This window comes from Chenopodium quinoa, unplaced genomic scaffold (assembly GCF_001683475.1).
Source record: "Chenopodium quinoa cultivar QQ74 unplaced genomic scaffold, ASM168347v1, whole genome shotgun sequence".
NCBI lineage: Eukaryota > Viridiplantae > Streptophyta > Magnoliopsida > Caryophyllales > Amaranthaceae > Chenopodium > Chenopodium quinoa.
The window spans coordinates 1,296,853-1,319,159 of record NW_018745448.1 but is presented as its reverse complement, the minus strand read 5'-3'; the positions used below and the strand labels follow the sequence as shown (position 1 = coordinate 1,319,159).

The following is a 22,307-nucleotide window of genomic DNA, read 5'->3' as shown; positions in this document are numbered from 1 at the left end:
TGACAAGTGCCAAAGGTTTGGCAAACTAATTCACCGTCCGGCTACTGACCTCACTACCATCCATAGCCCACTACCGTTTGCTAAGTGGGGCATGGATATTCTGGGTCCATATACGCCTGCTACAGGCGGAAAGAGGTACATACTTGTTGCCGTCGACTACTTCACTAAATGGGTAGAGGCGGAGGCTGTAAAGGGAATCAAGATGAAGGATGTAATTTCATTCATTTGGAAAATGTCATCACTCGGTTCGGGATTCCCATGTCTATGGTTTTTGATAATGGTCCCCAATTTGAGACGTCTGTTCTCAAAAGCTGGTTGGGTGACCAAGGAATTGCACACTACTTTGCATCTGTCGGCCGTCCACAAGCAAACGGCCAGGTAGAAGCCTTTAATAAAATCATATCAGACGGTCTCAAGAAAAAGATTGAACGTGCAGGCGGCCTATGGGCGGATGAATTACCACATGTTCTCTGGGCCATTAGGACGACTGAAAAAGGGGCGACTGGAGAAACTCCATTCCTCCTAACTTATGGTGCGGAAGCTGTTCTTCCAATAGAACACTACGAGCCGACTCTTCGAGTAATGCTATATGACGAAGAGGCAAACTGGGAAGCCATGCGCCTGGCATTAGACTCACTTCCTGAAAGGAGGGGCAATGCTGTCTTGCGCCATGAAATTTACCGCCTGAGAATGACTAGATCATACAACAAAAAAGTACACAGGCGTCCACTCAAAGTGGGGGACTTTGTACTTAGAAAAATGGAAGCAGTTGGTAGGGCTAATGAGTCTGGCAAACTAACTCCCAACTGGGAAGGACCCTACCGAATCTGTGAAGAGGTCAGGGACGGTACCTACCGTCTGGGAACAACAGACGGACAACCGTTGCCTCGAACTTGGAATGTAGATAATCTTAAGAAATATTTCTTTTGAATGATGTAAATAGTCAAGGGCTACTTAATAAAAGTTTGCACTTAATATTCAATTTTGTACTAAGAGGGGCACGCCTACTAACAAACAGTCGGCTACTCTCCATAGTTTTTATTCTTACTTAAGAGGGGCAGGCCGCCTATACATTTACAGTCGGCTACTCTCCATTGAGTATTTTACTCTATCTTCAGAGGGGCATGCCGTCTGTACCTTTACAGTCGGCTACTCTCCATTGAGTATTTTACTCTATCTTCAGAGGGGCATGCCGCCTGTACCTTTACAGTCGGCTACTCTCCATTGAGTATTTTACTCTATCTTCAGAGGGGCATGCCGCCTGTACCTTTACAGTCGGCTACTCTCCATTGAATATTTTACTCTATCACCATAGGGGCACCCCGTCTGGACATATAGTCGGCTACTCTCCATAGAAGAGGGACGACTGGTTCCAAACACACAGCCACCCCCCCTTATACTTAACTAAAAATGATCAGGGCCTGGCCGACCCTGTGCCTAAACAGGCGGCTACCCTCCTTTTACTTAGCACCTACGTTCACCAAGAACTAACCAAGGCCACAGGCCGAATGATCAGACCAGGCGCCAAGCCAACTGATCCAATCTTCAAAACTAATACGACATGTCCCAACATCATAGCAGGCGTCCGGCGGCATCCCTCCGGATGAAATTCGTCGCAGAGAGCAGCTCCCTTTTGGGTGGAACATTGCTCTATAAACTAATTACACGACACCTATACGACTGTCCCCAAGGGCAACCACGTAGCCGTTTTTGAGACAAGGATAACTCTATCACTAACCAAACCAGTGGTAGCAGTTGACATCTGAGTCAGATGACCGCCTGTATTACTTGGGATAAATGCAGGGGGTACCTCTTGAGTTAATAGCCAACAAACATTGGCGAATCAAAAGGTATGAGTCGTCCGCCTGTTTTTAGCAAACAGGGGCTCTCAACCACTACTCCTGCTAGGTTAACAACCTATGAGTTAAAAGCCAACAAACATTGGCGAATAAAGGGGAACAACCGGTACCCACCGCTTGATACCTCTACTACTCAGTTACTTGGCGACTAGGTAACAATCATGTTTACTTGGTCACTCCTTAAAAATTTAGTATGAAACTAAAAAGGTGTTCATACAGCACCTGTTCACACTAGATTAAATATGGCGGGGAACAGTCGGCCTAGACGGCCTAAAGTCTCTAGCCTAAAAACATGACAAGTAGGAAACCACTTTCCTACTTGGTTAATTTTATATGACAGAACCGCCTGCCTAAAGGGGATCCAGTCTTTAAAATGGTTCGAATACCGATTGGATAAATGGCCGACTGATCGTCTAGCCTGGAAACAGACAACCAGTCGTCCAGGGGCATAGGCGGCGTGACTAACTATCCTTACCTGTCTGCAACTATCGGCCATGTAAAACAGTCGGTATAATGTACAATTGGATATCAGAATATTCAATACTTAAACAAATTTGAAGCAAAATAAAAAATTCATTAAAAAGAAGCCGGTCTTTAAAGACCGGCAAAATATTCAGAGCCCCGGCCCCCTGGCCGGGTAAATACAAAACAAACGGCACGCAGGCCGTGGAAAGAAGACATAAAGCTTAATAAGGGGGCAGATCTTCAATATTAGCAGCTGCCGCCTGGTCAGCACTCTTCTTGCTGGACTCGGCTTCAGCTGCATCCTTCTTTGATGCATTACCCCCAAGCGGCACAAGCGCCACAACCGGCTCCTCCTCCTCCTCCAACGCCTCTTCCTCAGCAGCCGCCAGGATCTCTTGATTATATCTATCAGAACACTGGCGGTACGTTTTTTCCCATGAGGAAAAGTCGGCATTGGGGAAGAGGCGGCCCCAAGTCATGCGCTGGATTTGAGCAGAGTCTTCCATCATCTCCCGGACCAGCTCTTTCTTTTCTTGCTCGGCCTTTTCCGAGAGCTCCTGAGTAAGACTCTTCTCCTGGGTCACCAGGCGTACCTTTACGCTCGCCAAGGATTTCTCCAAGGTTTCGTATGAGTACATCTTTTGGCGAAGAGGTCTCAGCTCGGCCTTAAGGTTGTTGATTGTCGCCTCCAGCTCGCTATTCCTCTTCTGGGCCGCCTCTAACTGAGCCCGGATAGCGGCGGTAGCCTGCGCCTGATAATAAAGAATATCAATGGTCAGAACTTCATTTTGGGCAATTTGAAACATTGCCTTATCACAGTCAGAGGCGGCCATAGCTTTTGCAGCCTTTACCTCTTTGTTCTTCCGGTCAAGCGGCTTGCGAAGGCCGTTCACTCGGAGCAGGGCCTAAGTAAAAAGGGGAACAGGCGTCAGTTTCCAAACAAAAAGAAAACAGGCGTCCTGGAATTCAAATACTCAAAAATATGCTAAGTATACCTCAGCAAGGACCCCTGCAATCCCGTCTAGGTCAAGGGTGCCGACACCCCTGACCGCCTCCCTTTCAGCTGGAGAAACGACCTTGATCATAGACTTGGCCACCTTGACCAAGTCAGGCTCCTGAGGGCCGGCTGCATCAAGCATAAACAAACGGATTAGACCTAGTAAAGGAGGGAGCAAGTCTAAAATTTACAAGAACAATTTCATACTTCTAGGTGGCCCAGCTGGAGTTTTAGAAGAAGTGGCCGGCTGTTTCTCAGCCGCCGCATGTTTCCTGGTAGAACCAGGAGAGCTCGCAACAGTCGTCCTCCGGGCCTTAGGGTCCGGCTGTTGGGAAGAAGAAGCTCTTGGAGCGCCCGTCTAAAAAAGAAGAAAAGAGTCAGTATATGCATAAACACAACTCCAAAAAAAGGGTGAAAGGTTCGAAGCCCACCAAGGGTGCCCCCTTGTTGGGGGAGTCGGTTGAAGACTGTTGCATGATGGAGGCCCGCAACATGGCCGCCGCAGTCTTGGAGGCGGTAATTTTGCTCATGGCGTCCGCTGCAAAAACAAATAGCAAAGTTAATAAAAGTCATAACAAGAAATGCACGGAACAACAGAGTATTCGACAGGCCGGCTACCTCTTGAGCACCGACTGCTGAGGCCACAGGCGGCCAAAAAGTACTCTTCGTAGAGCCATTTGAAGCTCGGGACGCAGTGCAGGGGTACTTGCTCTCGTACCCCTGAAGTAGAGTTCACCTTCGACTCTACTTTGAAGAGTCCTTTATCTAGGATCTCGTTCTTAGCCTTGGGGGGAACAGGCGGCATGCTGCGGCCGCCTGCAAGAAGGGGCGGATTCCTGTTCCACCTGTTGAAGCGCTTGTTCAGCTCTGTGTCTGAACTCTCAATGATGAGGAAGGTGCTCCGCCATTCCTTCCATTTGTTTGCTTTACCTCTCGTCATGAGGTAGCCCCTGTGGCTCGTCAATTGATACCAGCCGATACCGCCTGCCTTAGGGGTCCGGCTGAGGTAGTTCATGTGGGCGAAAGCCTCGAAGCTCGGCTCCACCCCGTGCAGTTTGCACCCGGCCACATAGCCGAGTACGTTGACCCAGGAGTTCGGGGCTAACTGCCATAACCCCAACTCATACCCATCCAAGATCCGCTGAACAGCTGGATGTAGTGGGAAGCGCAGCCCAGCCTTGATGGCCGCCTCGTAGCAGCCAAAGCAGGCGCCATCATAACTGGTACCAGCCGGCCATACGACTGTGTCTTCTCGATCCGGCACGAACACTAAAAAGCCGGGGCCCATTGTGTGGTTTGCGATAAAGCTCTCCACTTTCTCTTGCATGGCCGTGATCCGGCCCCGAGGTACCGTGCAGTAGTAGGGGGTATTTTTCTCTCGGTGAGAGGCGGATGGCTCCACCCAATCGTCCCCCTTCTCAACTGCGTGAGAAAGCCTCGCCTCTTGTAGGCGACTGTTTTTCTCTTCTGTGTCCAGGGAAGCATGGCCAGAAGAGCTAGACTCGGAATCGTCCTCTGACGAGTCCGAAGAGGACGACTCTTCCCCTCTCCCGGAGGGGCCCGCCTCCTCTCCTTTAAAAGGAGCAGGAGAGAATGTAGAATTGTCAACTGTAAAATGGGAAGGGGTCACTTTGACTCCTCCCTCAGAACTGTCGGCTTTCAAGCCGCTTTGTTTCACTTCCACATCTGGCGCCTGGTCAGATGTTTCACTAATCGGCACCCTGTGGGAGGAGCCGTCTGAGTTTGAGATCCTGGCAGCCTTTTTTGTTCTGGCCATCATGCTCTGCATAGACACAGATACAGTCGGACTTTGTATAAAGGGCAAAAATGGGTCCAGAATAGGGCAGGCGGTACTCCTAGTCCTAGATTCAGCCGTCCCCGGTGACCGGCTGATCACTAACCTAGGTCGTGTCGTGTGCTTCCGTGGTGCCATTTCAAAAAAGAATAAAGTAAAGAGAAAATTAAGAGTAAGAGAACCGACGGTTACCTGAACGAGTGACGATTGATGAAGTTCTGAAAATCCATTGCAGTCGGCTTGTCAGAGCAGGCGGTAGGCAGAAAGGGTCCAAAATGTCAGAGCAAGTTCAGGGGTCCGAATGTTCTCTCACAAAGTTTTCAAGTGTGAAAATGACCGAAGTCAACACTCCTTTATATAGGCGAAGTGAGAAGGCTAAGGGTCACTTCCAGAATTCAAAATTTTGGCGGGAGAATCTCTCGGCCTCTCGCCGAGTGACACCTGTAGCAGGCCGTCGCCTGTTACAGGGCGATACCTGTCACAGGTAACACGTGACCAGTCACGTGCCACCTGTGAGGGGCAAATGATTAGGGGATTTTTCCCCACCAATCACCATCTGACAAGTGGACCAATCAGGTTCCGCCATGTGTCCGTCACATGGGCCAATAGGAGCCTGCCACGTGTCAAGGAATGATCCGTCCACTATGGACCAATTACGACACGACACGTGTCCTTCCCATGACACTTGGGATAACCGGTCACCTAGGCCCAACTTCCGTGGGAAGCCCAATCAGCCCAAGGTTAACCTAAACCTAGATTGACACGTTTCCCGAGGTTATAAATACCTCCCTTAATCCTCATTAAGGGGGATTACGCTAAAAAACGCAGATTACACACATTAAACACTCTCACCTAGAGAGACCCAATCACTTTAATTTCCGCATTAATTACTCCTTAATCAAGTACTAACTTGACCGTCGGAGGCGGATCTCCAATCATCCGGAGCATCCGTTTGTTTTGCAGGTACAGGCGTCCGGTTCCAGTCTCGGAATTGTAACTCTCCCGCAGGACATCAGGAAACCCCGAAACAGAAACCATGCATTTTAAAGGAAATAAAAAAATGTTCAATCAATAAATTTCTTGGTTACTAGATAATTGGCATCTAATTGAACTAATTACATACTAAAATGATTTTTTTAGATATTTTTAATATAAAAATTCAATAGAATTTTCGTATAATACGTAAATTGCACACATTTTTGTAAAGAGGGCCCAATATTTAAAATTAGAACAGGGCCCTGAAATATTTGAGACGACCCTCACTACTAAAATTCGGTCAAATTGCGACCATTTATCTATGACCGCCATAAAAACAGCCGCAAAAATTGCAATTTGCGACCATTTTTCAAACGGTCACAAATTGCGACCGTTTTTTAAGCGGTCACAAAATTGCAACCGTTTTTGGCTAAAAAAACGGTCGCAAGAGTATTTGAACAATTTTTTATAAAAAAAAAATACATGTGTAAAATAATTGTAAAAGAAAAATAATCTATTACGACCGTCAAAATGGTCGCAATTTGTGAAATTTGCGACCGTTTTATAAACGATTGCAAATTTCACAAATTGCGACCGTTTTATAAACGATCGCAAATTTCACAAATTGCGACCGTATAAACGGTCGCAAATATAAAAAATTGCGACCGTTTTATAAACTGTCGCAAATTTCACAAATTGCGATACGGTTATATTTTTTTTTTAAAAAAATAGGGTATTTAAAGGTGCCCACTTCACCCTAACCTAACATTCATTGAGTCGCTTCTTTCCTCGCTCTTTCTCTCTTTCCCCTTTCTCTCTCCTCTTTCCCCTCCATCTCCTTCTCTTTCCTTTCTCCTTCTTTTCTTTCCTTTCTTTTTCTTCTCACGTCTCTTGTTTGTTCTCATCATTGGTGTTAATTCGCATCTTTCTCCCCCATTTTCGTTCTCTTTTTCTTCTAAATTTCGTCAACTTGGGTGTTTAATTTCGTCTACAAACCAATAAATATGGTGTTTTTGATCAAATTTGACCATAAAAATTCCAGATCTGGTATTTTCATGGTCGAATATGACCATATAAACACAAAGAGGATGAATTATTTGATAAGGTATGTTGATTTTTCTGAAAATTTTGTTTGGTTTTGTAATTATTTCATTTTTTTGTTTAATTGTCTATTTATATTCATATGAATTTGTTTGATTTTTTTTTCGTATTTTTTGTTTGATTTTTGTTGATGTTCATTCGAATTTATGTTTGATTTTTGTTATTTGTGGTTTAGATTTTTGTTGATTTTTTTTTGATTTTTTTTGTTCGGTTTTTGGGTTTGTTTTTTCGATTTTTTGGTTTGAGTTTTGTTGATGTTTATACGATTTTTTGTTATTTTTGTGCCAGTGTTGTTGATTTAGTTTTGAGGGATTTTTTTTATTTTTATTTTTATTTTTTATATATATATAAATTCATGTGTTTGGTGGTATGTTTGGGATGTGGGTTTAATTTTGGTGGATTTAGTTTTTGTGGGTTAGTGTCTTTCGGAGATGCTGCCTAGAGCGAAGCAGAGATGACAAGGTAGTTATGGTTAACGGTGGTGTGTAGAGGTTGTTTAGGGATGGCAGTGGTGGTGGGTAAGGTGGTTTGAAGTGTAAAAGTATGCAGGCCAGTGGAATGTAGCTGCTGGTTGCGTTTGATTCTTTTTTCTTTTTCTTTTTTAAAAAAAACAATTAGCGACCGCCTAAAGCCGTCGCAAATGTACGATCGCTAATTTGCGACCGCTTATGACGGTCGCTATTTTTTAGATTTGCGACCGTTCATAAGCCGGTCGCAATTATTAACATTTGCGACCGTTGTTCTGAACGGTCGTTGAAAATAATAAAAGCGGTCGCAATAAATCTGCGACCGTCAAACGGTCGTAATTATATTTTTTTGCGACCAAAGGAATAGCGACTAACGACCGCCACGTTACGACCATTTACGGTCGCAATTACTTTTAACGACCGTTTTCGCTATTTTTTACGACCGTTAAAGACAGTCGCAATTTAGCCTAATTTTAGTAGTGCGTGTATATATGTATGTATATATATGACCTACATCCACATGGTAAGAGATAATATTTTCTTAGACACTTTCATGGAGGATAAACAAGTGATATAACAATGGAAATACAACTCTCAAACTATCTCATGTGAAATTACATATTGGCTTGATGAATTGGCAAGCTAGTTTATGAATTTGAACACTAATAATTGTCCACCCAATGGTTCCTTACATAACCTATGAAAAATCCTAAAAGAAACCTTAAATCATTCCCCAAGGAATAACATCAATATCCATCATAATCATTAAAAATTCTACAATGTCATTCTTTAAAATGACACCACAATTTAATGATGTGGAAAAATACAATTGGCCTATATCTTGTATTTTTATTTTTATTTTGAATTATTTTTAATGTCCACATTGTATTAAAATTGTATATGTATTATTTTTTGTATTATTTTTAATGCATGCATTTTTACAAAAGTACATAATTAATTTTAGTATTTTTATAATATAAATTAATTTTCAAATTTATAATTATAATTAGAAATCATCGTGATAAGAATTGTTCATCATTGTTCATCGTTCATCATCATCATTGTTCAATCATTATCATTCATCATTGTTCTATCATTATCGTTCATCATTGTTCGATCTTTGTTGGTATGCGTTCATCATCATGGTTCATCATTGTTCGATGACCCATCGTTCAGCATTGTTCGATCATATTGTTCATCATTGTTCGATCATATCGTTCATCATTGTTCATGAATTATGTCATAAATTAACCCCATATTCCCAAATTCAATGTTAGTTGTTGATAAATTCGCAAATCCCAACTAAAATCATGATAAAAATTCAAAAACAAATTGTGTGTTTGTATTTTGTTTTTTTTTTTTTGCATTTTTTTATTTTAGTGTTTCGTTCGTAAAAAAATCTCAATAACAATCTCATTTATAAGTATTTGCAAAGGAAAAATTCCGCTTTAAATGGTTCTAAAATATGATTTATGTGGACTCAAATTGTGCAATTTTGTCAAAGAACAAGAAGTAACAAGTTTGTAGAAGATGAAGTGGGTCGAATTTTTTTACATACCGCAACCCCAGTTTGATCTTATAAATGTAATTAAGTTTTCCCGAAATTGTTTGTGGGTTAGGTAATGACTTAAACTATCTTTGGTAATTACATAAGATTTGATAAAGAACAATATATAGCTAATAACAAAAAAAAAAAAAAACAACGTGAATAAAAGCTAATAAAAAAAAAAGGAGAACAACAAAAGCTAATTTTTAATTGTTTTTTTTTGGTAAACTCTTATATATGAAGGTTTTTGGATTTTTTCTTAAAACATATTCTCTTAAATGTCATTAATGATTTAAGAGAGAATATTTCTCTATAAAATTGCTAAATAAACGGGCAAATCATATTTGTATAACTTTGTAAGCAATATATATACATATATATATCTATATATATATATACTTATATATATCTATATATATATACATATATATATATACATATATATATATATATACATATATATATATACATATATATATATACATACATATATATATATACATATATATATATACATATATATATATATATATATATATATATATATATATATATATATATATATATATATACTTATATATATATATATATACACGACCATACAACATGTAATTTAAGAAAGTTATTATTATATATACACGACCATACAACATGTAATTTAAGAAAGTTATTATTATCTAATATATTGCTAATAACAAAAAAAACAAGGTGAATAAAAGCTAATTAGGAATATCCCAATATTATAGCCACTAATTTATATGTCAAGATTTCAAAAATATTTTTTTCCAAAATATAATAATATAATTATCCCATAAATATTTTTTTCTAAAATGATATGATTAAAATTCCAAAAATATTTTTTTTTTCAAAATATAATAAGATAAACCCAAAAATTTTTTTTGCTAAAATTATATGATAAAAATTCCATAAATTATTTTTTTGTTATACGATTAGCGTACAAGTTGATTCCAACTACGAAAGTAAAACTAAATTTTTAAGGTAATGACCTAACTAAATATAGGTGATTACCTAACCACAATCAGATTACAAAAATCGGAAAACAAGATTCTAGATTAAACAGTGCGAAAAAAAACTCAAACTCTAAATCGAAGAGCAAACCCACGTTATCCATTCATCGTTTTAAAAAATGAAAGATAGGCATTTTACATCATCATAATACACGTTCCTAATGCTTTTTTCATTCTCAAAACTATTAAATAATATGATTTTTTACATTAATCAAAATAATTAATCGAACCCTGAAACAAAATTTGTAAACGAATTCGGACGGGATTTTGGACGGAATTTTGGTCAGAATTTTGATCTTCGTTGCGAATAGATAATACAAGATTATGGGAGTGGGTTAATTACTATCATGAATGAATATTGATAATGAACAATGATGAATTTTTTTTTTAATTTCTAGATTTTAATTATAATTTAATTTTGGAAAATGATTTTAATAAGAAAAAAAATATATTTTAAAAACCTATAACTACTTATTCTTTAAAAAAATACATGTATTTTCAATAATACATACATGTATAGTATATTTAGGCTTTTAAAAATAAATAAAAAATGGACCAATCATAACATGACACATCATCATGTTATGGTGTCATTTTTTGAAAAATGACACAGTAGAAATATCGGTCATAATCATACCCTGAAATTAGGAAACAAAAAATGCCTTCACTCAAAATACACATGAACATGCTTCAAAAAGTTCTCAACTTCTAAAGTTCTACATAAATCAGCCATAACTTTATCGTTTCTAATCGAAATTGGGCATAATTATGACCTATCGTCGGAAAGCTCTTGAAACAAGATACTTCCTCCCACTGTATCACCTCAAGATCACTAATGTATAGAGATATGTACATTTAAAATCGGTCATTCACCAAGGATAAGAATGGGTTAGGTTGCAGTATATGAAACACATTTTATCGGTTTGGTGCGTGTTCAATATCTAGTTTAGTCACCTCATCAATATTAAGGTGAAATTGGACTCGCTGTTAGAATATATGTTAATATATTCTTGTATTTATCCTAGTTAGTTAAGTGTATATTTTAGTATATATCCTTTCCTAGTTTATTAGCATAATTATAGGTTGTTAGCATAATTGTAGCCGAGGATTGCTACGATGTATTTTGTATATATACTTTACACAGCTAATGAAAATGATCAACGATCATAATCTTTCATGGTATCAGATTTGTTTCGATCCTAATCTCCTCTCATACGGCCCATCTTCTTCTTCCTTTTCTCATTTTTTTTTCTCTTCTTCCGCTGCAACTTCTCATGGCTGAGGCTACCAAATATCCACCCGCCTTGATTATCACTAACGTCAAGTCCCAATTTAATTATCGATCTTACTTATTAATATTTCTCAATTTAAATGAAAATGAATTGGTTGATGAAATTTAGCTCTAATTTTAATGCGATGAGCATTATGGTCTCGAGTTCAGACTCAAGACCCTACACTTATTCTCACTAACTAGCTACTCAAATATCAACTTATCGACACTAATAAATGCACAAGTCATAAGTGGTAGTTTGGTTGGTCTTAGATAACGCCACGCATTTCCAATAGATACGTTCGAAGTAAATAAGAAGTAACATGCATGTAGTGTTATCACAATATCAACGGATAACATTCAATCTATTTTCCGCTTCCCATAAGCTTTAATATAATCTATATATCTTTACTTGTAACGCATCTTTTGACTAGCAATTTTGATTTTTTGTCTCCCTAAGATCATTGAAAAACATGGTTATAGGTACTTTTGGACATTTTACACCAAATTTCAACATTATTTCACCTACTATTGTCCTTCTTTATATTTGTCTTTACACGATCACATGCCTATAAATAGAGATCAACTTAGCTCACTTCTCATATCAAAGCAACTCTTCAACTAAATAACAACCTTAGCTTCTAATAAGATTTTCATTAAGTGTGTTAGCTTGTGATCATTTTATTAAGATGGCCTACTCTAAGGCTTTTCTCATTCTTGGGCTTCTTTCTTTTGTTCTCTTTGTTGTCTATGCTCGTCAACTTACTGAGTCTACCTCTACAGAAACCACTCATAAGTTCTAATAAAATCATGCAAGTATTTGTTGTAGGAGGTATCAGGGAAATATACTATATTCATTTCTTATTAGATGCATCACTTTAATTATTTTACAAATCGGCTACAATGTAATGCATCAAATTCACATAAACTATAAATTCTGTTAAAAAATAATTGACTTAAAGACTCTTTAGTTTGCAACTAGAGCAAACAGGAGGATTCACTTGGATTTCCCCTAGCCCTAGTTGGCTAGTTGATAGTTTGATAGTCTTGAGAGATATGCTTAACACTATGAGCATGTTTGGTATGGGCTTTTTATAGGGATAGAAACGAAATCGGGTTACCGTTTCCGTTAGAAGATGTTTGGTTAAAGAGTTAAGTAATTGAAACCGTTTCCCTCCTCTAACCCATTCCATTACTTTGTTTCCACTGTAAAATTTGGGGAAACAAATCCCCTTTCTTTCCTTTATCTATTCTCTCTCCTGTCATACAACAGATCACCCCTCAAAATCCTCAACTTTGATCGATCGAAGCCACAATTTCGCTGAAGAACCCTAAATTTTTGTACTTCAAATTTCCCAGAAATCCACAATCTCAAGGTTTGATCTCTCACTTTTTTGATTAAGAACCCTAGATGTTGAGTTTGTGTTGAATTTATATAAAATTTGTTTGATTGATTGTGTTTTGATTTTTCTACTGTATATCAAAAGATTGCTATTTAGGAGGTATTTTCGATTCATGCTCTTAATTTGATTTGCGATCCATATTTTTTGTTTGTGTTGATTGCTATTTTCGATTTATGGTGTTAATTTCTAGGGTTTTCTGTCCTAATTTTTCATTTTTATTTGAGTTTTATTTTTCTCAATTGAATCACCTGCTTTTTGTTTCATGACATTATTGCTAACATGATATCAATTTTCGATTTTATGCTTAAATTAGATGGTATATATAGCTATTATTGCATGTAATTGTTGTATATTTTGTGTTTTCCCCCAAATTTCGATTTATGCTTAAATTAGATGGTATAATTTGCTGTTATTATTTGGCTTCTTTTATCAGTATTGTTGAAATAATACTTACTAATTTTTTTGTTCTGCAAATTTTGATTTTATGCTATTATTATTTGGCTTCTTTTCCCCCAAATTTGATTTTATGCTTACTAGTAATACAAACAGATGTCTTAGGATTTCTACTGCTGCATTTTTTTGCTGGTTATTTTGTGTTACGCCCCCAATTTTTTCCATGATTTTGGTTTACTTTTGGTGGGTTGATTGTATAGTTGGGGATTTTTTTGGATTTTAAGTGCATTAGGAAGTTTCTTGTTTAGAATTTTGATTTCTTCTAATGATTTCTAAAAGCTTAAGCAATTGCAATAATATTCTTCCCTTGAATTCATGAAATCATAATCAAAGTATAGTCCAATTGTTCAGATTGGTTAAGAAAAATATGACTGAGACTTGACAGAAACATTGAGTGGTGGGACTACAAGTCCATATTTGCACTAGGTAAGCCAGAATATCCCCTTTGCAACGATTTAGGCAGCTTTAACAATAGATACCACACCAAAGCTAAAATAAAAATAAAACCAATTATACAGACCCTCAGCTTTGGTCCATATGACTTCTTCTGTGGGTGCTTGATGAAAATCAGATGCAGGAAAGGAGTAGATAGTTAATATTATTAGTCAATCATAAGAGAAATATTCAAATAAACTAGCTCATGATTACTAATCTCCTTGGGAAAGCATCCCATACTCAAGTTCTCGATGTGTTGTAACGCAATCTTTATGCAGTTGACTGTAATCTTGGCTAATAGAATATGTGACATTCATCTCGTTCTCTAACGTATCATGAAAATTTTGCCGTTTGTCAGGTTCAATTTCCATTTGTTGTGTTTCTTGTACAATGGCTCGACTTATGCGTTCTATAAGGAAGAAAAAACTAAAACAAATACAATTAGTAATTGCAATGGTTATTATTATGTTGATGATGTATTGGATGTGGTATATAATTTGCGTTGTTACAATAAGGGGGGTTCAAATAAAAGAAAGGAAAAGAAACAAAAAATTGTTACGAATGTTAGTATTGAGAGGGCTTTATAGGGAGAGTGATGTGAAATGCAAGAGTGAGCTTCGCGTTAATAGAAGAACTTTCAATATTATTTGTGAGATGCTTAGAAACATTGGGGGTTTGAGTGGAACAAAAAACATGTCGCTTCAAGAGATAGTTGCCATGTTTTTATACACGTTGGCTCATCATAAGAAGAATAGGTCTATTGGACAATACCTTTTTAGAAGTGGAGAAACCGTGAGCCGACAATTTCACCTTTGTCTAAGGGCTTTTCTCAAGTTGCATGAAGTACTACTTTACAATCCCACACTAATATCGGATGATTGTGAAGATGAAAGGTGGAAATCATTCAAGGTATTGGTATTTTCAAAGCCCCTACGTTTTGCTAGGATTTTCTTACTTTTGCTTGTTTGTAAGTAATATTTTTTCCTATTTTTGCAGAATTGTTTAGGGGCATTAGATGGGACTTACATTAATGTAAATGTGCCTTCACAAGAACGAACAAAGTATAGAACAAGAAAAGGAACAATTGCTATGAATGTATTGGGTGTTTGTGCACCTAATATGCAATTTATTTATGTTCTTCCTGGTTGGGAAGGTTCGGCCCATGATATGCGTGTACTTAGAAATGCTCTTTCTAGACCAAACGGTTTTAGGGTACCTCGAGGTAAGTGAAGGTCTTTTTTTTTTTGTGAGTTATATATGTTTTGTTAGTTTTGGTAGGTAGTAATCATTTTGTTTAATAACTTTGAAGGTAATTATTATTTGGCTGATGCGGGGTATACGAATTGTGAGGGTTTTCTTGCTCCATATAGAGGTCAAAGATACCATTTAAAAGAATGGACGGATCGACAACCTGAAAGTGCCGAGGAATTCTATAACATGAAACATGCTAGGGCGCGAAATGTGATTGAAAGATGTTTTGGCCTACTTAAAGGAAGATGGAGTATACTTAGAAGTCCTTCATTTTTCCCTATTCTAACTCATGGACGTATCGTGATGGCTTGTTGCTTATTGCATAATCTAATTAGAAAATTCATGCCTACGGATGATATAAAAGAAGATGAATTGAGTGAATCCGATGATGATTCCGAGAGTGATTCTGATGATGAGAGGGAGTTTATTACAAGTGTTGCTACTTCAGATCATTGGACCAATTTTAGAAACACATTAGCCCAAGATATGTTTAACGATTGGAGGGCGAGAGGTAGACATGGTCAATAACACAAAAAGTATGATATGCCTTATAATATGTTATGTTCTGTTCAGTTCAAATATGCCTTATAATCTGTTATGTATGATATGTTCTATTGTAATTAGCCTTGTAATTTGTTATGTTGAGTTCTAATGTGCCTTTTAACCTAATTTTTTTTTGTAGATGGAGGCTAGTCAAGCTAAGGGTGAGGCAAGCAATCGAGGAAGAGGCAAAAATAAAAGGTATTGGACGTATGAAGAAGACGCGGTTCTAATAAGATATTTGCATGAGTTGAGTTGTGATCCGAAGTGGAAGTGTGAGAATGGGTTTAAGAATGGTTACATGAATAAGTTGGAAGAGATGATCAATCGTGTACTTCCTAATTGCGGCTTGAGAGCGGTTCCCCACATTGAGTCAAGGATCAAGCATTGGTCGGAGAAATATAGTGCATTGGCGGAAATGTTATCCACCTCAGGATTTGGATGGGATGCTGAGAAGATTCTACAAGTTGATAAGTCGGTGTTCGACGGATGGGTAAAGGTATGAACTGCTTCTGTGGTATCTGCTTCTGTAGTATCAGCTTCTGTATTATCTGCTTCTGTGGTAACTGCTTCTGTATTAACTGCTTCTGTAGTCAATGTATATTTTGTTGCTACCTTGCTGCATCCCCCTTACATTATGCCTTATATATTCTCTCATTACCTGAATTTTTAATGAGTTTACAGCTCAAGACTGATTTTACTGATTTTCTCAACAACTGGATTAGATATACACCTTCCGATATATTTTTTTTTTCTCCTCTTATCGTAGATTCTTTTTACATAGGTAATACTGAGAAAGGTGAATGGGTGTAAAAATGGATGATAATGTAAGATAGAAAGATAGATGGAGTAAATAGGTGGGTGGATGGAAGAAAAGTTGGATAGAGTAAGAGATTACAAATGTGTTATGTGTATGTATTATGTGGTAAGGGGATAACTAGGGTTAATCAAATGGTAAAAGGTGTTTTCCAAGAACATAAATATAGAATAGGGGAGAAGGGGAAAAACACTTCAAATTGGAAACTGAGTAGAAAGGGGATACTTTAATGAGAAAATTTTGCTCATTAAAAATTTTACCAATTTATTTTTATTACATTAATGCCTCCTTTATATTGTATTGAAAATGAAGTAATTTGACTTTCAATTGATTCATTCAGCTAGCTAGCTTATGCTTGAAATCTGGTACTTAATTATTAACTCATGAAGAGACTTGCTGTATCAAGGAGGACTGCAGTATTTTACTGTAGTTTTGTTACTTGCAAATTGTATTAGTTGCAATGTTATTTGACATGAGTGGAGTTAATGACTCGAATGAAATGTTAATAAAGAGATCCAAATGCTGGAAATATTTTTTCTTAAAGGGTACCCTTGCATGTCATTATTGAACAGTTCTGACGTTTATTGATTCATAGGTTCATAGTAGCACGGAAATCAGTGTTGATGCTGCATCTGTTCATCTAATTTAAACTACTTCAATTTATCCCTGTTTATGTCAGAATTTTAAAAAGATAGTTTAGATCAGAAATTTTAGCAGAATTGAAGGTCTAGTATATGCATAAAAAATTTTAATTTAATTTTTTTATCTCTTATATGGCAGACTCATAAGAAAGCTAAGGGGTAAGGGGTTGTTTGGAGTTCCATTCGTTCATTATGACACTCTAGCAGAAATTTATGCAAAAGACAAAGCTACCGGAGATGCAAATGAGTCGTTTGTTGATGCTATAGAAGATTTGGATCAAGAGATTGATAAGCAACCATTGAATGTCGAGAGTGATGAAGAAGATGATGTGAATTCTACTCATTCGGACACTTATTCTTCTACAAGTCAATCTAGAAAATGGAAGATAGAGGATGATCATTCAACTCCTTCAAAAATGGCAAAAGTGAAGGCTTCTACGATTCATTCTTCCGCAAGTGATTCCACTACTCAATCCGGAAAACGTTTTACAAAGGCAAAGGAGGCTAAGGTGAAGGGAAAGAACAAAGTAGTTTTGAAGAGTTTGTGTAGGAATGATGATGATGATTTGGTGGCCTCCCTCCATGATGTATCTAACAATTTTGGGAAGATATTTGAAAATATCAATGTTAATCTTGGGACTATGGCTAGTGCATGGTCTAAAGCGGAAGAAAGAGAGCAAATAATAGATGAAAAAGTGAACAAGGTTTTGGATGAGGTGATGAAGTTAGATGGAATTTCTCCATCCGAAGCTTTGGAGGTTGCTACAATTCTCATGGCCGAAGAACATAAGCTTCACTTCTTCTATCAAGCCCCAACTAATATGAAGAAACAATATGCAATTGATCTTCTTAAGAAGAAGTAGAAAGTTTTGTCCTAAGTTGTTATTGGAGTTAATGTTTCAATGGTTTTTGAATGTTTTTTTTTATATAATTTTTTTTTTTTAGAATACTAGAATTTCAATGCTTTTGTAATCAACAATTTATGTGACTTTGCCTATATCTAGCATATGATATATTATGGTAATCGGTTCAAAATATATATATATATATATATATATATATATATATATATATATATTTTATGGTAATTAGTGTTGCTCTACATTGTATAATGTTTAGCAAAAGTTAGCCAAGATAACAAAAAATAGAAGGAAAGGTATTTGTTTCCAAGTTATCTATGTCAAACAAGAAGAAAGGGATTGGTTATCATTGTTTACGTTTCCTTAGTAATACCAAACAAGTAGTAAGGGTAACACTATATATTACCCTTTCCCCTCCTAATTTGTTTCCATTCCCTTACAATTACTAATTTGATACCAAACACCCCCTATATGTTTTTTTTGTTTTGCTTTTGGTGTTAGCAGAATCCACTGAAGAGCCAAAGGAGTTGGACGGATACGGTCATGGTGGTTACGGACAAGGACATGGTGGTTATGGACATGGGGGATATGGCCATGGAGGATACAACCACGGTGGTGGTTATGGACACGGTGGACATGGTGGCCACTACCCACCAGAAGAAGAAGAGATGGATGTACAAGAGGATGTAGAGCCAGAGGGTTATGGTCGTGGTGGTTACGGCCAAGGTGGGTATGGTCGTGGAGGATACGGCCAAGGTGGGTACGGTGGTTCAAGGGGTGGGTATGGTGGCTCTAGGGGTGTATATGGTCAAGGTGGGTATGGTGGATCTAGGGTTGGTTACGGCCAAGGTGGCTATGGACATGGTGGGTACGGGCACAGTGGATATGGCGGTCGTCACCCACCAAAAGAAGAAATCAACAACTAAGTAGATGAAGCTATCTAGTTTGTGTTGTGATTGACATGCATGCATGATATATTAGCTTCTATGTAATGTTAATAAGCATGTCGTCTAAATGTACTCTCCTTTGTCAAGTAATATAAAGTCTTGTTGCTTTTTTTAGTACTACGCAATGTTGTACATCAATCACGATTTAATCCTAACCAAGTTCGAGCTTGAGGTTCAACTAACAGCCATAACCATAATAAGTTGGACCAGCACGTACGGAAATTCACTTCTTAATAATAAAATGTATATGTGAAAGAGTAAGTGTTTATTAAGTTTACATTGAGTTATATTCTTAAACATATCCCCCATTCCCCAAAGCGATAACTTGATAAGTAGTATTGAATAATAAACCCCCATTTCACTATTAAGTTATTTTCTTACAAATTAAACAACTAATTACAAAGTGGTTTACAAATGCAGCTACATCCAGTGGCGATTCCAAGAATTTTGCGTTATGGGTTCAGAGTCTAAATACATATAATGATATCAAGTACCATAATTTAAAATACAAATAAAATTAATAATTTGGGTGGGCACAAACATAAAAACACAATTTTAATTACAATTGAGCTCATCGAGTGTACATTTTTTTTTTTTGATTAAGAGTCTACATATTTTACCGTTCGAAGGAAGAAAATAATTTTGGGTATGAGGATTATCAACCATCAGATAAGTAAAAGGCCAAAAGCAAATAATGGGTGCTGCGGGTTTCAAACCCACGACCAATGTAAAGATATTCCTAGTAACTACCACTGGGCTGCAGGAGAAAGCAATATAAAATAGCGCATTGTAATGTATGTAAGCTATATTAATTTTTTAATTAAACTGATCAAATTTTTTCAGGATTCAGTATGGGTTCAGCAGAAGCCATATTAGAATCACCACTGGCTACATCACAAATTTTTGAATAAGTAGGGCAATATATTTTAATTATTTTTGAGATAAGAAGGCCATGATTGCAATATCAAATACCTTTTTTAATTTTTTTTTTGCAGTATAGCTTCTGAACACATATTTTTAGAAGGTATTAAAATGAGTAAATAAACGAATTTATCAAAATAATTTTAATATTGGGAATAAAGAAGAGATAAGTATAACGTGTGTAAATTATTTTAATTAATTTAATTTGTCCATCAAATTTATTAAATTTCTTCCTCAAAGTGTGTGTCATAAGGGTGTATTTATTGCAAATAGAAGAAAACGAAGGGAGTATAATAATGTAAGAACCATACACTCTTCACCTTTTCGCTTCCCATAAAACTTTGATACCAATGTACTTATATTTTAAGTAATAATGAACTTTCCCTCAAAATAAAAAAAAATTATAATGAACTTTGTATTATAAAATAAGGGGAAAAGGGAGAAGATTTGAGAGTGATATAGATGGTAATTGAATTGTCTATATTAATCCATTTCATGAGTCACCTATATATATACATGATAGAACATTGTAACCTATATGGACAATGAAGAGTCCATTCATGAGAGGGTTAATGTGAACTAATGACAAAGAAGGATTACAAGGATGCTATTACAACCACATTTAAGATAGTCATAAAAGGGATAGTTATAAGCTATAATGACCATCCATTAACACATTTTATAACACTCCCCCCTTGGATGGGCATTATCTAAAATATATTTAATGCGCATATATGTTGCCTCATTAAAAACTTTTCCAGGAAAAACCCTGTGGGAAAAAAACCATGGATAAGGGAAAAAGAGTGCAGCGCGCAATTACTCCCCCTCATTATTATATCACTGAAGATCTTTGAGACGACGCAATCCAATACGATAAACAAACTTTTTAAATGTTGCTATCGGAAGAGCCTTAGTGAATAAGTCTGCTAAATTTTCACTTGAACGAATCTACAATACTTTTATGTCTCCATTCTTCTGAAGATCATGAGTGAAGAAAAATTTGGGTAAGATGTGCTTTGTTCTTTCACCTTTGATATATCCTTCCTTAAGTTGAGCAATACCTGCTGCATTATCCTCATATAGAGTTGCCGGTGCCTCTTTCCCAGATGATAAACCACAAGCTTCTTTTATGTGTTGAATTACCGACCTTAACCATACACATTCACGACTAGCCTCGTGAATTGCTAAAATCTCAGAATGATTGGAAGAAGTAGCTGCAATGGTTTGTTTCATGGAATGCCAAGAAATGGCAGTACCACCATACATGAACACTTATCCAGTTTGTGATCGACCATTACGAGGATCAGATAAATAACCTGCATCTGCAAAACCAATCAAATTTTCTTTGGAAAACTTTGGGAAAAATAAACCCATATCCTTCGTACCTTGAAGATAACGAAGTAAGTGTTTAATCCCATTCCAATGCCTCCGAGTTGGACATGAACTAAACCTTGCTAATAAATTAACTGAAAATGATATGTCGGGTCGTGTATGACTTGCAAGATACATTAGTGCTCTAATTTCACTAAGACATGGTACTTCAGGACCAAGAATTTCTTCATCATTTTCCTGAGGTCGGAATGGATCTTTCTCTACTTCAAGTGATCTTACAACCATAGGGCTGCTAAATGGATGTGTTGTATCCATAGAAAATCTTTTAAGAACCTTTTCTATGTATTTTGATTGATGCACAAGGATTCCATTCTCTAGGAGCTCTATTTGTAACCCCAAGCAGAATTTTGTCTTTCCAAGATCTTTCATTTCGAACTCTTTCTTTAAATAATTGACAGTCACTGAAATCTCTTCAGGAGTTCCAATGATATTCAAATCATCAACATACACCGCAATTATAACAAATCCTGATCCAAATTTCTTTATAAAAATATATGGGCTAATAGGATCATTCTTATAACCTTCCTTTAACAAATACTCACTTAGACGGTTATACCACATACGCCCAGATTGTTTTAATCCATAAAGAGATTTGTTCAATTTAATACAGAAATGTTCTCGAGAACTAGATTTTGCTGCTTCTAGCAGCTTGAATCCTTCTGGGAGCTTCATGTAAACGTCATTATCCAGTGGGCCATATAAGTAAGCTGTGACTACATCCATCAAACGTAAGTCAAGTCCTTCTCTTATTGCCAGACTAATCAAAAATCTAAAAGTAGTTGCATCCACCACAGGAGAATATGTCTCCTCATAATCAATACCAAGTCTTTGTGAGAATCCTTGTGCAACTAAGCGTGCCTTATATCTTACAACTTCACCCTTTTCATTTCTCTTTCGCAAAAAGACTCAATTATGTCCCACTGGCTTTACACCTTCAGGTGTACGAACTACAGGTCCGAATACTTCTCTTTTTCCAAGAGATTTTAATTCTGCTTCAATTGCTTCTTTCCATTTTGGCCAATCATTTCTTTGTCTACATTCTTCAATGGATTTTGGTTCATGATCCTCATTATTATCCATAACATCTAATGCTATATTGCATGCAAAAACATCATCGATGTCAATTTGATTTCGGTTTCATGTA

The 22,307-nt window shown here is 37.0% G+C and overlaps 2 protein-coding genes across 4 annotated transcripts; both read left to right on the top strand.

Moving 5' to 3' along the window:
* The first annotated feature begins 12,124 nt into the window (after positions 1-12,124).
* On the top strand, positions 12,125-15,774 carry LOC110713626 (protein ALP1-like). 3 transcript variants are annotated; one of them, XM_021892082.1, is made up of 5 exons: positions 12,125-12,879; positions 14,153-14,703; positions 14,791-15,016; positions 15,104-15,581; positions 15,728-15,774. In XM_021892082.1, exons 2-4 carry the CDS (start codon positions 14,185-14,187, stop codon positions 15,571-15,573), a joined length of 1,215 nt encoding a protein of 404 aa, XP_021747774.1. In that variant the 5' UTR covers positions 12,125-12,879; positions 14,153-14,184; the 3' UTR covers positions 15,574-15,581; positions 15,728-15,774. The 3 variants fall into 3 exon arrangements, with proteins under 3 accessions (XP_021747774.1, XP_021747775.1, XP_021747773.1); XM_021892083.1 differs by lacking the exon at positions 12,125-12,879 and having other exon boundaries at positions 12,886-14,703; positions 15,128-15,581; XM_021892081.1 differs by lacking the exon at positions 12,125-12,879 and having other exon boundaries at positions 12,886-14,703.
* A 2,446-nt stretch (positions 15,775-18,220) lies between these two features.
* Positions 18,221-18,829, top strand: LOC110713574 (cold and drought-regulated protein CORA-like). The gene is made up of 2 exons (XM_021892023.1): positions 18,221-18,245; positions 18,408-18,829. The coding sequence occupies exons 1-2, from the start codon at positions 18,221-18,223 to the stop codon at positions 18,827-18,829; spliced, it is 447 nt and encodes a 148-aa protein (XP_021747715.1).
* The last annotated feature ends 3,478 nt before the right edge of the window (positions 18,830-22,307 follow it).